At 55.8% G+C, this 17,216-nt stretch overlaps 1 protein-coding gene across 4 annotated transcripts in view; it reads left to right on the forward strand.

The window, feature by feature from the left end:
* SCN5A (sodium voltage-gated channel alpha subunit 5) overlaps positions 1-17,216 on the forward strand; it is an 89,650-nt gene that overhangs the window by 34,087 nt on the left and 38,347 nt on the right. For 2 of the 4 annotated variants that reach the window (XM_084754898.1, XM_084754900.1), the window contains exons 6-14: positions 1,583-1,674; positions 5,278-5,508; positions 7,062-7,125; positions 8,141-8,282; positions 8,676-8,873; positions 9,269-9,448; positions 9,929-10,300; positions 14,081-14,213; positions 15,005-15,243. In XM_084754898.1, coding sequence (XP_084611024.1) covers positions 1,583-1,674; positions 5,278-5,508; positions 7,062-7,125; positions 8,141-8,282; positions 8,676-8,873; positions 9,269-9,448; positions 9,929-10,300; positions 14,081-14,213; positions 15,005-15,243 — 1,651 coding nt within the window. Of the gene's footprint in view, positions 1-1,582; positions 1,675-1,821; positions 1,914-5,277; positions 5,509-7,061; positions 7,126-8,140; positions 8,283-8,675; positions 8,874-9,268; positions 9,449-9,928; positions 10,301-14,080; positions 14,214-15,004; positions 15,244-17,216 lie in introns of all 4 variants that reach the window. The other 2 variants (XM_084754897.1, XM_084754899.1) reach the window with 1 other exon arrangement.

Below are 17,216 nucleotides of genomic sequence, written 5' to 3' on the forward strand. Positions count from 1 at the left end.
AATGTTTCATGCTCAGCTGCACAGTCCTGTGGCAGCCTGGGCAGAGACTGGGAATAAAAGGATGGCACAGAGGACCGGGCGGGGTGGGGGTGGGGGTGGGGGTGGGGGGATCCGAGCCACCCTGGAGAAGAGAGGAACTCCAAAGCTGCAAGAGCCTTATCAAATTAGCCATTGTCTAGGTGATTTCTGCTCCCCCCCCCCCCAGCGGATGATGGGATGGATCTGACTGCTGTTTTGGAACTTGTAAACTGAAGCAAGCCTAGGGAATGGAGTGGAAACTGTGCCGCAGAACAGCCCTTGGGTAGCCAGACGAAGGAAGACATGAGGAATGACGTGGGACTAAGATGACAGCAGACATCCCCAGGACCCTGTCACAGAGCCCAAGAGTGACCAGAGCCAGGCCAAGCTGGCCCTGCTGGCCCCAGGAGATGGAGTCCCCTGACAACCGCACCTGTGGACACCTACAGAAGCGCTGAGCAGTGTGATCTGGGAGAACTTTGAAGCTCTCTGCAGGCCCGGACTGTTGGGCAGAGTGAACGGGTTCGACACTCACCAAGCCCTGCAGGGCTGACGACCTGGCCTGACATCACCCAGACACCTGGGCCAGACACGCATCCTTTGTCAAACATCAGACACCTTCAGCTAAAATGTCAAATGTCCTGAATGTGAGGCCTTTGGTTAAATATCACAGGCCGTTTGCCACTGTCCCTGTGGCCTTGGTCGCATACTGTGCATCCACATGTCCGATATCTTTGTGGTCAAGTGGCCTGCCCAGGGCATGCACAGCCTCGAGTTCTGCTTGAGAAGATCCCTGCCCCTTCTCCAGACAGGTGTGCCTTCTACACCCATGGAGGTCAACGAGGAATTGCTGTCCAAGTTCGAGATGGGAGTCCTCCAGCTGCTCAGCCCTGCCAAGCGTTCCCCAGACCAGTACAGGACAGAGCCTAGGCCCTCCCTTCGCTCGGCTAAGACCTCCACCTCAGGACTGAGTCCCCCATGAGTTCTCATGCCATCTTCTTGCGACGTCACAGTCTATGACCACTCCCCGCACAGAGAGGGCTGCGGTACAGAAGAGCCGGTGGGCACTTCCCAGAGAGATCCAGTGGCCTCAACCAAAGCTTCAGAGCCAGCCAAGTACAGTGATGTTGGAAGCTGGGGGGAAAAAAAAAGAAGAAGAAACCTAGTGAGGCCAGAAGGCTGCATACTTCCAGCATTGCCACCTGGAGCCATCTCCCTCTGCACACTAATGGGTCCCCAGCCTCAGGCCTAGTCATGGAGTTTTATGTTCAGTCCCCAGAGTAGCTGCCTCCTAGCCCCAGTTAATCTTGGGACCATCTTGGAGAATGCCATTTGAGAGCTTGCTGTGCATACCCTTAAGACTCCTAGGCTGAGATCGTGTGTCAGGAGAAGGGGTCAGAAGAAAAGGCCAGGGGAAGGACCCACGTGTGCCACCTTATCCCACACTGGGACCTGGGAGACGGAGAGGGGGAGGGTTGGGACACACTGCAGGAGAAGGGAGGGGGAGGGAGGGTACGATGCCCTGGGCTTTGTAACTTGCGGTAACTGTGGTTTGGTCCCACAGGTATGTATCAGAAAATATAAAGCTAGGCAATTTGTCGGCTCTTCGAACTTTCAGGGTCCTGAGAGCTCTGAAAACTATTTCAGTTATCCCAGGTAAGACCAGGTCTGCCCACCGACCTCAGCCACAAGTGACTCTCTCTTTGTCTCCCCGCCCTCTCCTCCTCTGACCGTGTGTCTCCTGTCGCTGTGCTGTCGTCACTGTGTCGTGCGTGTGTGTGTGTGACTTCTCCCTTGTTACAGATACACAACTGAATTTGTGGACCTGGGCAATGTCTCAGCCTTACGCACCTTCCGAGTCCTCCGGGCCCTGAAAACTATATCAGTCATTTCAGGTGAAAAAAAATCAGGTTGAACGCCAAGGCTGGAGGGGACGGACATGCCTGGGCCTTTCCAGCCACCTGGGAGCCAAGGCTGCCTCCCGGAAGGCCCTTCAGATGTGCCTGTCGCCAGAATACCTTTCCCATAGCTGAGGCAGTGGAAGAACCTCTTCCCCCTGGAACCTCAGAATGGGCTCTGGGCTGTCCACCCCAGCCAAACCCTCTCTCAGACACCAGGCAGGAGCTCAAACAACCCATGGCCAGGCGGGGCTGACCCCCCAGGTCTCACCAAAATACTCAATTGTCCCTCCAACACGAACTTAGCTGCTTTCCGAGTGAAAAGCTGGCAAGCCACGTACGTGCCCTGAGCCAGAAACCAAAAAGGACTGTGTTCGAGGGAACCGGCCTACCCCTAGCAGTCTTCTGCGACTGAGTGCCACATCCCAGCCAGGTGTCCCGCATGGTGGCACGTGCAAGCCTCCGCCCCCGTCGTATGACACAAAGCGTACTCTGTTGACAGGCATCATCGGACCTTGGCGTCCACCAGCCCTCGCTGCATGGCGCAGTAGAGGTTTAGCAAATTGTGCATGGTAGCCTCGCGAAGAAATCCTCCTTGACAGATGTTGGCAACTGTACCGGGGGGGTGGGGGGCACCCAAGCCCAGACAGCCTCAGTAGTAACCGTTACACTTGTTCACACGGGAGAGTACCCAGAAGCCCATGTGTGTACAGAGTTTGGCGCTAAAGGTGACACCACTCACCCTGACCCCTCGAGCCTCTTACCCCCGCTATTTATCCCACTCTCCCCAGGTTAGCATGAGCTCAGACTCCCCCTATTTTATGGGCTTGTTCTGGAGGAGCAGTGAGCAGATCCCAAGAGCCCCTGTGTGAGTATGCTGTCCTCAGAACTAACTGGGCAAGGCGCTTAAGAAGGTGGCTAGAGGGCTGTGGGGGGTAGGGTGGCTCAGTGGGTAAAGACTGCTGATAGCAGTCTTGAGGACCTGACTTTTGACTCCTAGAGGCTACATTTAAAAATCTGCTTCTAGTGGCCTGGGCCTGCACCCTCAGGCTGGGGAGGCAGAGACAGGCAGATCTTGGGGGCTTACCAGCCAAGCCAGTCTAGCAAAAATTTGGAGCTTCAGGCGCCATGAGAGACCTTGTCTCAAAAAATATGGTGCAGAGAATTAGAGAAAGGCAGCAGGTAGCCTCTCCTGAGCAGGTGCCTCAGAGCTACGAACCGCCTGGACCAGAGAGTGCCTCTGCTCCTAGAGGACCGTGCTGGTGACCTCCAGGCCCATTGCTACCCTCGGGGCATTAGGATCCGGAGACCCCTGGTTACAGGTTAATAATCCAATAAGCGGGGCTCCCGACCATTTTGTACTTAGACTAGATGTCAGAATGTCTCTCCTGACCCCAGACCCCACTTGATATGTGCACAGCAAGGCCACATCTTCCCAGTGTCCACCCTAGTCCCAAATCCCTGCCCAGAGGAGTCTGCAGTTTCAGCTGCCTGGGATGCTGAGCCAGGAGACAAAGGCCTGCCTGAGCTACACAGCGAGTTCACGAGTTCACGGCCTGGCAGGGATCTTGCCTCAAAGTTTTAAAGTGCGTAAAACAACTGAGGAGGTAGAGACGTATAGACGGCTCGCTTAGGGTTCGAGTTCGTAGCACTACAGAAAGGCACAAGGTAAAGAGGCATTAACAAGCCCTTTGAGGCCACCGGCAGCTAAGCCAGGCAACAGAAAGCAGCTCTCAGAGTGGCTCTAGAAAGTGGTGTTTGTAGCCTGAGGGAATGCAGCCTCAGTGGTGCCCAGGAGGAAGTCAGAGAGGGGCCACTCCAAACACCTGCAACTTGTTTGAATCCGTTCTTGACATAAGTGAACTCTGTCTTGGTCACGAGGGAAGGCTTTAAAGAGTGGTGACCTTTGCTGCTGTCTCCATAGGCCAGAGTTGCTTTGTCAGCCCTAAATAGAATATATCTGGGCCAAAGATCCTTTAGCCTGACTGTTGGGGTACAGTCCAAGGTGAGCATCCAAGCTACAGCCATCATGTGCCCCTAAAATGCGTCTGTCTCCAAGCTAGAGGACCAGACCCCCACACACGTCTCCCAGTAGGTGCTCAGAGTTCTCAACTGAAAAGGACACATGGGTCCCACTCTCACCCCACCCCCACCCACTGGGCAGTTGCCAACATATGCCAGGATGATTTCCATAGCGTCCCAAGTGCCAGAGCCCTGGGCAGGCAGCGGTGATGGTGATGTTGTGAGGAGGCTGTCCCCTCCTCTCTCTTGTCTGCCCATCACTGCTTCTCTGTCTCTGGGCCGTGGACACAATAGTCACAGGTGCTCCTAACACATTAATGGGCTGGACAGTGGGTGGAGCTTAACCTGAGGTCTGGCCGCTTTCGTGGGTGGTGGGGGCGCTGGGGCCCTGCTGCTGGCAGGGGAGCCCCTTGCTCCTGATGCTCTGCTCGCAACTTGCCCTAGGACAGTAGCCGAGGGTCAGATGGGGTGTGTGGACACATGCTTTTCTGTCACTCTGCTGTATGGCGCTGGCTTCTGCAAAGGAGTTGGAGTGTACAACTGACAGACCACAGCTACTCCGCTTTGGGGAGATGGGAGGGATGGAGAGGGCCCCAAGGGTCAGGGCAAATGAGGAAGAAGGGTACAGCCCACCCTAGTCCCTGCCTTCCCCCAAAGATGGCTCCACCCCCTTAGACATCACCCCAACCCTGACAAAAAATCCCCCCAGAGCCCCATATCTGCCCTACACACTGGTGGGCCCCAGCCCTAGCCCAGACCCTGCCTTCCCTAGTTTCCTTCACATAATTGAGACCCTGTGTCTCTAAGACAGCTGGTCCCAGCAGTAAAGCAGGAAGAAACCCCACCAGGAGCAGCTGTGTCTCTACCCATTTCCAGATCAGACTGAGGCCCCTGCATTAGCTTAAAATGGGTCTGGACCTCAGCTTCTTTTGCTGTGGGCTATGTTTTTAAAAAGGCGAGACTGGGGACTTTGGGACCAGCCCCAACGGGACCCTAAGACACTTTCCATCCACTCTATGTCATGTATTCATACATTGGGCTCGTGGGGAATAAAGAGTTTTGAGCCACTCTGAAAACATAAAGCTGGGCTGGGGCCTTCGCCTTTGCCAGTCAGGAGAGGCTCGGCTGAAGACTTTGCTCACTGGCCTTATAGGCCCAGAAAGAGAAAGCTTCCTTCACGTTTCCCCTTCCTTATGGTTGACATGCCTGGTTCCAGCCCCGTTCAGTGCAGGACTCAGGGAGGCCCCGTTGCCCTTCGACAGGCCCAGCCTCCACCCAGAGGATCAGATCAGAGCAGCATGTCTGTGGGTGACCCCACGCTCGGTCTCACTTTCCCCAGGCCTGAAGACAATCGTGGGAGCCCTAATCCAGTCCGTGAAGAAGCTGGCCGACGTCATGGTCCTTACTGTCTTCTGCCTCAGCGTCTTTGCCCTCATTGGCCTGCAGCTCTTCATGGGCAACCTGAGGCACAAGTGCGTGCGGAACTTCACTGAGCTCAATGGCACCAACGGTTCTGTGGAGGCCGATGGCCTAGTCTGGAACTCTCTGGACCACTACCTCAATGACCCAGGTATGGACTCGACTGTGCCCCCAGAGAGAGCGCTGGGAGACCCAGCCAAGCTCGGCGTCTCCCACCCAGACTTCACTAGTGGGCGGCAGGCAGGTCTCCAGGCCCGATCAACCATGGTTGGGACTCAAATCAGGCTTGGGTTGTAACCCTCCTGGGCTCCCAGGCTAGCTGGAAAGATAGTATTTGAGAGAGAGGATGCAGGGGTAGGGAGATGGTTCAGTCAATAAATTGCTTGCTATTAGCACGAAGACTTGAAATCAACTCCCTATGCCTGCATTTAAAAGCCACATGTGGTAGCGGGCACCTGCAACCCCAATGCTGGGAGGTTGCCAGCCAGGATACCCAAATCGGTGGCCTTGGTTCAGGGAAAGACCATGTCTCAAAAAATAAGGTGGAAAACAAGGAAAACACCTGACATTGACCTGTGACCCTTCCATAAGCACCCACGCGCACGCACAAACACACACCCACAATTTATGGTTCTGAGCCTAGTGAGGCTTGAGAGGCACCACGCTTGGACTAAGAGCTTTCGACTCAGCTTCCTTGCCGAGTGTCCAGACTGTTACTTTGATGTGCACACACCCTTCCAGAAGGTCTCGACAACCTGACTTGTATGGTTGTATGTCCCCTTCATTTCATCACCTCTCCAGGCTGCTGGTCACCCCCTCTTTCAGTAAGTACTATCCATCTAGATCAAAGGAAGGTGCTGGGGCAAGGCCAGATGCCAGGCTACAAGGGTATAGAGGGCTCCCCCGAAGTCAGGGCCTCTTACATGCGTGTACCAGCACCCCACTGGAAAGCAAGCAGACAAAAGATCAGCGAGCGGGTGTGGGGGTGGTGCTGTTGTGACCTCACAGAAATGAATGGCTCCAAACTAGAGTCATATACCAGAGTCACCTGGAAAGGTCCAGAAAACACAGGCTGCAGCCCTTGGCCTGCTTCTGAATCAAAGGTAGCTTGCATTTGGTGAACTATAGCTTGACCCATCCCAGACACTGTTACTGATCAGGACCACGCTTAAAGAAATGCTCTCCCACACAACGGTGGGTCATGGTGACTGATGGGGAAAGGACAGGGCAGGTGGCCTGTGTCTCACCTGGTCTGGACCCAGCCCCATCAGAACAGACCACTGTGTTGCCATGGTGATTGGCAGGCATCTCTTCCACCAGTTTGTCGTGGCAGTGGGCCACACAATGGCACAGTAGCCAAGTTGGAGCTGTGCCCAGACCCTTGCCTCCTGGCTCAGGGCCTCTCTTGGGCCTGGTTGGCCCCCTGAGTGGTTTGGAGCTGGGTGTGGAAGCTGCCTAGAGGGACAGGTGAGCCCTACCCAGGGCTTTCTGGGTCTTCAAGAGTGTGTGAGACAGGAAAGAAGAGGATGAGTTCAGAGAGCAGCCAGGGCCACCCCACCGAGTCCAGGCGTAGGATAAGGACCAGCAGAGAAGCAAAGGGAAGTGAAGAGCAGTGATGTCTATTTCAAAACCCAGTGTGAGGCGTGCACCCAGAGGCTGGGCCACCCGTACCACTCACATCCAGGTTTTTTTTTTTTCTTGCAGAAAATTACCTACTCAAGAATGGCACAACTGATGTGTTACTGTGCGGGAACAGCTCTGACGCCGGGTAGGTGGGACACGCCTCTGGCCTTTGGTACTTCCCCAGCTGCTGTGTCTGTTGACACCCCGGTTCTAAGACAGTGGCACCTCCCCTGGTCATCTTTCCTGGCCGGAACCCTGGAGCGTGTATGGAAAGAGCTGGCAAAGACAGACCAGGAGCAGATCTGCAGGGAGAAACAGGAGCACCCTAAAGATGGGCCTGGGAAGGAGGGCACCCAGGACGCCCTGCAGGGTCCTAATGAGACCTTGCCGCCATCTCTCCTTCTGCCCTTGAGGGGTGGGCGTGGCCTCAGCCTAGCAGCCGGATTTTGTCCAAGGCCATGCAGACTCTCGGGCCTATAGCCTGACATGCCCAGTCTCCAGGTGCAACTTCTAGATAGTCTGGGACAGGATGAGGGTTCACAGGCTCACCGTGTGGGAAATCGGTTTCGGGGCTCACTTTGCTGCCTCTTTCCATTGTGGGAGAGACATCTGGGGAATCTGGGGTTTGAGCCACCCTTAGGAATATCCTGGCACTGGGTAGGTTTCTCCAACCAGATTTCTCTCTCCTCTCTACCCCTCCCCCACACACATACATGCACACATACACACCCTGTCAAGGAGAGAGAGAGAGACTGAACTCTGCATGCGCGCGCGTGTGTATGTGTGTGTGACTGGCACTTTTTCAGATGCAGCCCAGTCCAGCCCTTTACCCAGTGACCCTGCCTCTGCCTATACTTAGCCAAGCCTCGCTGATCTTTCTCTGCCTCTGGGGCCTCCCAGTGTGTTCAGCTCCCCGCGGAGTGGACAAGCCAAGGGAGGGAGCAGTTCTCCTCCTCCGGGAAGGGTGTGTCATGGGCAAAGGGAACTGGATGTGGGCCTTAGAGATTCCACATAGGTCTAGGAGAGAGGAAGATGGCGACCTGGCCCATCATGAACGTGGCAAGAACAAGATCGTGGGGACAGGGCCCAGAAGCCTGGCAGGGTCCCTCACAGCATGGGACAGAGTGTGAGTGTGTGTCTGTCTGTCTGTCTGACTACAGGACGTGTCCTGAGGGCTACCGGTGCCTGAAAGCAGGTGAGAACCCAGACCACGGCTACACCAGCTTCGACTCCTTCGCCTGGGCCTTCCTTGCGCTCTTCCGCCTGATGACGCAGGACTGCTGGGAACGCCTATACCAGCAGGTGCACGGGTGCCTGGGCCAGCGTCGGGTGTTAGGCATGGACACCAGGCAGGCAGTGCAGATGGCTAGCCAGAAATGTCCCCAGTAGATTTTCACTGGTGAGGGTTGTGGAGCGGGCAGGGAAGAGGGCTGGTGACTTAAGTTCAAGTTTCTTTCAGAGGGCGCTCTCTGGAGTAGCTACTGCTCTACCCTGTGTGACTTGCAGATGTAGAACATTCTCTCATTAGGTGAGGTGCCTGCCTCCTTCTAAGTGAGATGCTCTCTCCTGTGGGGTTAGCACAGGACCTCCAGGCTTCAGGACGCCAAGCCCCTGGCATAGCCAGACTGGTGACTTAGAAATGCTGTAACTCGGGGCCTCAGTGAGGGTGACCTCTGGCCCCCGTTGCTCCCCCAGACCCTGAGGTCCGCAGGAAAGATCTACATGATCTTCTTCATGCTCGTCATCTTTCTGGGCTCCTTCTACCTGGTGAACTTGATCCTGGCTGTGGTGGCCATGGCCTACGAGGAGCAAAACCAAGCCACCATCGCGGAGACAGAGGAGAAGGAGAAGCGCTTCCAGGAGGCCATGGAGATGCTCAAGAAAGAACAGGAGGTGAGCGAGGGCGGTGCCTGAAGGTGCGGTGCATGATGGGTAAGGCTGGTAGGCGGTGCATTCTGTGTGCGGTTGGCTCCTGTTGCTGCTCCCGCCAGGGTCCTCCTGGCCAGAGCCTTCTAGGATACCCCTGTCCTTTTGTTCTGCTGCTTCTTCTGTTCCCCAGCATCCCGTCTCACCTCTCTCACACCCCTGCTTAGTTACTGGTTCTCCCTTCCGGCTTCTTCATCTTTCCCAACGTGTTGTGGATCTGCCTGGGATGACCTCCACCATGTCCCCATGCCGAGTCCAGTCTGATGGGGGCAAACCAAACCACCAAGAGATACATGGGTTACCTCTGCCTGGTACCCAAAGTCTGGCCATGACCAAACACCCTTCCTTCCATCCTTTTCCAGGCTCTCACCATCAGGGGTGTGGATACTGTGTCCCGTAGCTCCCTGGAGATGTCCCCTTTGGCCCCAGTATCCAACCATGAGAGAAGGAGTAAGAGAAGGAAACGACTGTCTTCGGGGACGGAGGATGGTGGGGACGACAGGGTCCCCAAGTCTGATTCAGAGGATGGCCCCAGAGCACTGGTAATCCTGACGTGGTTCTGGCCTTTGCAAAAAAAAAAAAAAAACCCATCCTGGTGGCCCCTGGTGTGGTCCCAGCCTCAGGCTTGGTTTCCAAGAAAGGTCTCCTGGAGCCTCTCCCAGCCCTTCCAGTTTCCCACAGCCATCCTTAAAGTGAAGGAGAACCAGGGCGAGGTTGTGGGCCGATGACACTGGCCCTCAAGTCAGAGGGCCAGGACTAGGGGTCGGGGCCCGTGGTGCGGGGTGCTGGGCCTACCTCTTGCTGCCCAGCCTAGCCCCACCTCCAGGCCCAGAGCAAGCTTCTGGAGTGAGTAGAGACCCCAGGAGATTCAGAGGTCACCCCATGCCTTCCTAAGCACCCACCCCAGCCCACCCAGCTCCCACAGAAGCCTCAGTGCTCTGAGAAGCTGTGTTGGCACCGTGAGAGGTAGGCTGAGGCACAGGCTGGGACACGTGGCTCACACACCCTCCCTGTGCCCTCAGAATCGACTCAGTCTTACCCACGGGCTCAGCCGGACATCGATACGGCGTCGCTCCAGCCGAGGGAGTGTCTTCGCTTTCCGGAGACGGGACCAGGGCTCTGAGGCAGATTTTGCTGATGATGAGAACAGCACTGCAGGGGACAGTGAGAGCCACCGCACATCGCTGCTGGTGCCGTGGCCCCTGCGCCGTCCCAGCGGCCAAGGACAGCCGAGCTCTGGAACCTCGGCTCCTGGTCACGTCCTCAATGGCAAAAGAAACAGCACTGTGGACTGCAATGGGGTAGTTTCTCTGCTGGGGGCAGGAGACGCAGAGGCCGCCTCCCCAGGGAGCCACCTTCTCCGCCCTATGGTGCTGGACCGACCCCCAGACACGGTGAGCCAGTCCCCCTGGCCTACAAACACCAGCCCAGATCTCTTCCCCCAAACTGGTGATGAGTTCCAGGTTGAGAACCACTCACTAAATGTTGATCAAGCATCTCCTGTGTGCTCTGCTCCCAGAACATCTCTCCCATGAGGATTTCCATGCCAGCTGGGTAGGCAGACAAGGCAGGCAGGCAGCAGGTAGACAGGCAGGCAGGCAGACAGGCAGGCAGCAGGCAGACAGACAGGCAGACAAAGCAGACAAGGTAGACAGGCAGACAGCAGGCAGGCAGCAGGCAGACAGACAGGCAGACAAGGCAGACAGCAGGCAGGCAGGCAGACAGGCAGGCAGACAGGCAGGCAGGCAGCAGGCAGACAGGCAGGCAGGCAGGCAGACAGCAGGCAGGCAGACAGGCAGGCAGGCAGGCAGGCAGCAGGCAGGCAGACAGGCAGGCAGGCAGGCAGGCAGGCAGACAGGCAGACAGACAGGCAGGCAGGCGGCAGGCAGGCAGGCAGACAGACAGGCAGGCAGGCAGGCGGCAGGCAGACAGGCAGGCAGACAGGCAGGCAGCAGATAGGCAGGCAGGCAGGCAGACAGGCAAGCAGGCAGACAGGCCGGCAGCAGGCAGGCAGGCAGGCAGGCAAGAAGGCAGGCAGACAGGCAGGCAGACAGGCAGGCACATAGGGTGATAAGAATGATGAGTGAAGGAGTCGGAAATGCCACACCTGATGATGTGCCAGTGCCAAAGTGCCATGGTAGACCTAGACCAGCATCCCAGAGTCCGTGTGCTGTGTTAAGTGCCTTGGCATCAGCGGGCCAGAAACAAGCAAGGCTGCGACCAGGGCTAGGTGGCAAAGGGACACTTGGGATTCTAGACAGTTACTCAGTAAGAAATAGTTGAGTACTTTGCTGACTTGTAACTCAGTGCCAGCCAAGGTGTGGGGAATGGGAACAGGAAAAGGAGAGGGGGACATCCCCCCCCAAAACACTAGGAGGCGTTTAAACAGTGACCACAAGAAGAACCCGTTACTTTCTACAGCTGGGAAGGCTGGCATGCAGATTGGTTAGTGCCCACGCTCTCGACATTAAGACCTAGGCTTGAAGGCCAGACCACAGCTTACCAGCTGGATGGCTATTGGCAAGTCTTTTTACTCCTCTGCGCCTCAAGTGCCTCATCCGTGTAATGGGTGAAAATGAAAATGGCTAACGTGGGCTGATCTAAAGACATCCAGGGACGGGATGGGCACTGTCAAAATGCCATAGTACTGTGCTATCCATACCAAGGTGCGTCACACACCACAAAAGTGCAGACAGCCTGGGGAAGAGCCTGTCTGGCTTGGGGCACCATGAGGTCACTGTGACTGGAACGGAAAGAGTAGACTGCTAGAGCGCTTGCCAGCCAGGTGTTCGTCGGGGAAGGTCTGTCAGGGGCACACAGGTGTCCTGCTGGCCCCTGCACCTCCACACACAGCGCCTGAACGGTCCTCTCAGCAAAGTGGATGTGGTGCGAAGAGGGAAGGCGCGGTCCGCATGGCCACGAGCCGTGGGACGTTATACGGGTTAATCATCTGGAGCCTCAATTTCCTGCGAAGTGGAAATCAGATTTAGCACGTACGTCAGCAGGTGGCAGGACCAAGAGGGTTGAAACAGGCCCAGGCTTAGGCCAGATCTCCCCGTTGAGTGTGTCACTGGTTACCGTTACTATGTGTTGTTGACGTGAGCGAGCAGAGGCTTCTGGGATGCTTTGCCAAGTGTCCAAGTCCTGAATAGGAAGTGAAGAGAGGAACTTCAAGACCCATGAGGGCTGCAGAGTCCTCTGTGTCCTTCAGGACCCATCACCTGGAGGGTGGCGTATCTGGCTTCCAGGCCCGGCTCTGGAGCCCCGGCCTCAGGCAGGCAGAGCGCAGCAGCCAGGAGCTCTAATAGAATTTCCTAATCCCATTAGGGGGAAAATCATCTCATTGTGCTGCTCATGTCGGGAGGAATCCAAGTTCACACACTTCATTACCGGGAACTCTGACTTCACCCATTCTCACTTCTGCAGGGCCCGTTTGTAACTTAAAGGGATTAGCAAGGCCAAGGCAGAGTCGTTTGTAAGGTTAAAGGAATTAGCGACCAAGATGGAGACCGTTTGAAAAGCCAAAGACATTAGCAGGCAGAAGCCTCTAGGACGGCCTTGCCTGCTCCAAGCGCTCCTAGCTGGTCCCCAGTGAGCCCGTTTCTAGTCTGCAAACAGCCATGGGTTGGGTACCTAGGGCTCCAGTCAGCACGGAGAGGGGAGGCCTCTCTGAGTGAGCCCAGAGTGCCTGCCCACCAGCTGCTGCCCTGAGGCGTGGCTGTGCCGCCGTCAGTGTCGTTCTACTTGCAAAGAGGTTATTAGAAGGCAGTGCAGACTCGGAAGTTCATAAAGTGAATGCTCTGCCCCGTCCACTCCGCCCAGCCCCACTTCCAGAAGGATGAGCACTTGATCTTGTCCTGGAGGTGTTCCCCTGGGGGTGTCAGCCTCTCGCTGTTGTCTTTATCAGAGGTCAGAGTCGGGCTGTAGCCACGGTAGCTTTCAGATCGTCTTCCTACTGGCTGACTGTTTTGTTTAGATACTAGAGCTGCAATGGATGTCATCTCTCCGTGTTTTGGTGTGTATATAAAAGGATTTGTGGAGCTGGATTGCAAGACAAGGACTCTCGGGACTACTCTATAAAAATGGGACTGGAGAGACGGTTCAGTGGTTATGGGCACGGGCTGCTCTTCCAGAGGACCAGAGTTTGATTCCCAGCACCCCTGTGGAGGTTCACAACCATCTGCAAGCCCAGTTCCAGGGGGATGCAATGTCCTCTTCTAGTGTTTATGGGCACCAGGCACACACATGGTGCACAAACATACACATGCAGGCAAAACTCCCATACACGTAAAATATAATCATTTTAAAAAATTAAAATTTTCTGAGTAGATACAACCACACTTCCTCCGCATGGCATGGCTGGCCCCAGCCTCATCCAAGCACCGTGCTGTGTCTGCGTTTTCTGTGAATGTCATCCCAGGGTGTGTTAAATCTCTCCAACCTCTTTCTTGCCCTTGGTAATCGAGAGCTTTGATCAAGGCCACTGTCGCGTGTTCTAATGATGTACGCGGCACTTTGGCACCAGAAGGGCCTGAGAGCGCAGAAGGGAAGATGGTGGACAGGGGGAGCAAGGACCAGGGTTGTTAGCTGGAGTAGGGCTGGCCTCGCAAGTCCAGCGCTCGCTGTCCCGTCGAGACTTCCATTCTTGGGGCTATGATGTGTAGCTCAGTGGTGAGAGCAGTTACAGTGCCGCCCTCACATGCATGAAGCCTTGGGTCTGATTTCCCAGCACAGCATGAACTAGACATGGTAGCACATGCCTGTAACCCCAAGAGCACTTGGGGGGTAAGAGCAGAAAGATCAGGAGTTCAAGGACATCCTCCGCTACATGTCAAGTTCAAGGCCAGCCTGGGCTACAGGAGACCCTGTCTCAAAAATTAATTAATTAATTAACTAATTAAGGGTTAGTGAGATTGTAAGTGGGTAAAGGTATTAATCTATGACTTGAGGTCAGTCCCAGAGATGCACGCGGTTGGTGCAGGAGAGAACTGACTCCCACCAGCTGTCCCCTGACTTCCGTGTGCGCACACCCACACGAACAAATCAACAGATAAACAACTGCAGTTTTAAAATCAAAGAGCAAGGCACAAAAGCAAGGCTTTGCCCTTGTCTTCTTGAGTCCTTCCCAGCATGAGCCCCTCCCAAGCTAATGCATGTCCCCTCACTGCACGCAGACTACACCATCGGAGGAGCCCGGTGGGCCCCAGATGCTGACCCCGCAAGCTCCGTGTGTGGATGGCTTTGAGGAGCCCGGAGCAAGGCAGCGGGCGCTCAGTGCCGTCAGTGTCCTCACCAGCGCCCTGGAAGGTCAGTGTCCCTCCCCCTGCCTTCCCAGTTCCCTGACCTCCACTCCAGCCTCCTCAGTGTCTTCTGACTGTCCCCACCCCTGACCCCCTACCTCTCCCAGACTCCTCTTCTGCCTGTGAATGTTGTTGCCTGTCCTCTGGTCTTCTCTGGTCTCTTCTTTGGTTCTGCCACATCTTTCCCAGGTATCCTCACATCCATGCTGCACTGTCCCAGGCCCCTCCCCCACCCCATCCACCCATCTCCCAAGCATACCTCAGTCAGCCTAGAACCACCCTGCCTCCCGCATGCCTTTCCTCTCCTAGTCTGTTCTCAGCCATTGCCATGTCCACTTTGATGGTTACAGCGGTTACAGCGGCCCTGCATCCATTTCAGCTGGTCCCGCCCTAGGCAACTCCACACACTTCCAAGCCCGTCAGGGCTGCAAATGCTTGTGTTTTACAGCCTATCCCAGCACCCCGATGTCCTGTGTGCCCTTACACCAGAACTTGGCTGTTCTGCTTGCTGCTCTCATTTGCAGCCTGCCCTGCTCCGAGCACTCCCATGCCCACGGGAGATAGCTGTCTCAGGAGCCTGCATTTAGCTCTCATCTCTCATACCCGCCTGTCCTCCACGTCCATCCTGGTTTCTTATCCTTGCAGCCCTCCCCTCCCACATTTCCAGAGTAAAGAGCTGAGACGCGAGCCACCCACCCCCTTAGCAGCCCGCCCGCCCCGTCTCCCCCATGCAAGTCCCAAGCCCTCTCCCCAGCAAGCACCACCAGGTGCAGATGTTAACTCCCTGGCCGTCCCCAGAGCTGGAGGAGTCCCACCGCAAGTGTCCGCCGTGCTGGAACCGCTTCGCCCAGCGCTACCTGATCTGGGAGTGCTGCCCACTCTGGATGTCCATCAAGCAGAAGGTGAGGTTTGTGGTCATGGACCCGTTTGCTGACCTCGCGATCACCATGTGCATCGTACTCAACACGCTCTTCATGGCTCTGGAGCACTACAACATGACGGCCGATTTCGAGGAGATGCTGCAGGTTGGGAACCTGGTGAGGACCACCCGGCGGGCGTCGACTCCCCTGAAATGGGCGTCCCTGAAAGGGCGCGGCCTTTGTGAGGAAGGAGGTCCCCCCCACCCCCCGCACGCCAAAGGGGCTTTTGAAGGCATCAGTCGCTGGAGGCATGAGGAGGGGGTTTTGGAGTCAGATTTTAAGGAGCAAAGGCGTACCGGTTTTAGTGGGAGACTGGGGTCCCAGCTTGTGAACATGTTCAAACTCGAAAGTGAGTAGGGGATGGGGGCGGGTGGACCTGAGACAGCGGTGAGTAAATGGTGAAGGAAAGTGCATGAAAGAAGGGGCTGTTTCCTGTATGGCGGGAGGCGAGGGGGGGGGGAGGGATTGTTGTTGAATGGGGAAGAGAAAGGGGGAGTGGATGGGTGGATGGGAGAAGGGAAGAACAGAGAGATAAATGGGGTTGTTATTATTAGAAGTAGTGAGGGGAGAAAAAAGCCGGGTGTCGTGGCGCACGCCTTTAATCCCAGCACTTGGGAGGCAGAGGTAGGCGGATCGCTGTGAGTTCGAGGCCAGCCTGGTCTACAAAGGGAGTCCAGGACAGCGAAGGCTACACAGAGAAGCCTTGTCTCAAAAACCCAGGGTGGGGGGAATAAAATAAGTAGTGAGCGATAAAGGGCTGTATGATTAAATGAAGAATAGAAGAAAATAGAGATGGTGATAGACAGGACTAGACGGTGGGTGTAGAGTATGGAGGGCGGGTGGGCGACGGACGGATGGACGGACAGACGGACGGATGGAGAGAGAGGAAAGAAAGAAGGAAAAGACAGACGATAAGAGGTGATGGACTGAGAGACGGACAGATGAATGGATGGACAGGTAGATGGGGGAGAGACAGGGAGGAGGGAGGAAAGATGGTCGGATCTGTAGGCGACAGCAAGTGGATGATTAGGGAGCAGGAGAGCGTGGGAGGCAGGGATGGGCGGATGGGTGGGCGGATGATTACGCGGTAGAGAGGGGAATGGATGTGTGAGTGGATGATGGCCAGGCCAGTGGGTGGACGATGGACGGATGGATAGCTGAATGCGGGTGAGTCAGTCAAGGGTATGCAGAGCCGGGGTTTGAATTCTGACTCAGCTCCCACTCACCGTGGGACCTCAAACAGACTACTTCGTCCTGGTAATTGGCACAATCAGTATTTGCTGAATTTAATAAATGCAAGAATCAGACGATGTGCGCCTCATCGGAAGCTAATGAGAGCGAATAAGATAATGTTGGTGGCGTGCTCTCCTCCACTTGCAGGGACAACAGGCTTTCAGCGTAGATGGCGCTGTAGTTGTTGTTGTTGTTACAGAGACTGACCCCGGGAGTCAAAATGTCTGAGTTCCTTCAGATAATTTTCCTGAAACCACATCAGGTTCTGTCTCTTGATGTTACTGGTGGACAAACTGAGGCAGGAGGGGCGGCATGGAGGGGGTAGAGCTTCCTGTGCGTCCACTGTATCCTGACATGTGGACACAGCCAGCTCCCCCTCCCCCACCCCTTCATCCCCCCACACCCCACCAGGTCATCAGCAGGACTGACCAGAGTCCCTGGGATCATGGCTCCGGCAGGTGAGGCGGCCCCTGCCTAGGTCTCAAGTCTCTCTCACAGCAGGCCTGGCCCTCTCAACCTCACGCGCACGGCAAGCTGTGGATATTTTCTTCCGTAACTGCTTTATAAACCTAGAACTTTTAAGTGGTCGTCTGCAGAATTTATTCAACATTTTCCCAGTTATTTCAGCCCGTTTTGGCTATTCTGGCACTTTCTTGGTGTGTGGCATCTCGTGGTGCAGCTGGGGGCTTATTGCTAAGGCTCAGCGTGCGGTCTCCATAGTGCTGCTGCAGGTGCTGAGTGGAGGATGGTCATTGTGGGATTTAAGCAGAGGGTAGTTTCACTGGGTTGGACTGGGCAGCAGCTGGATGTGGTGCAGGACCTTGGTGGCTCTCCTGACTGCCAGCCTGTGATTGACA

Source organism: Acomys minous (genome assembly GCF_964271855.1).
Source record: "Acomys minous genome assembly, chromosome: 13".
NCBI classification, from domain to species: Eukaryota; Metazoa; Chordata; class Mammalia; order Rodentia; family Muridae; genus Acomys; species Acomys minous.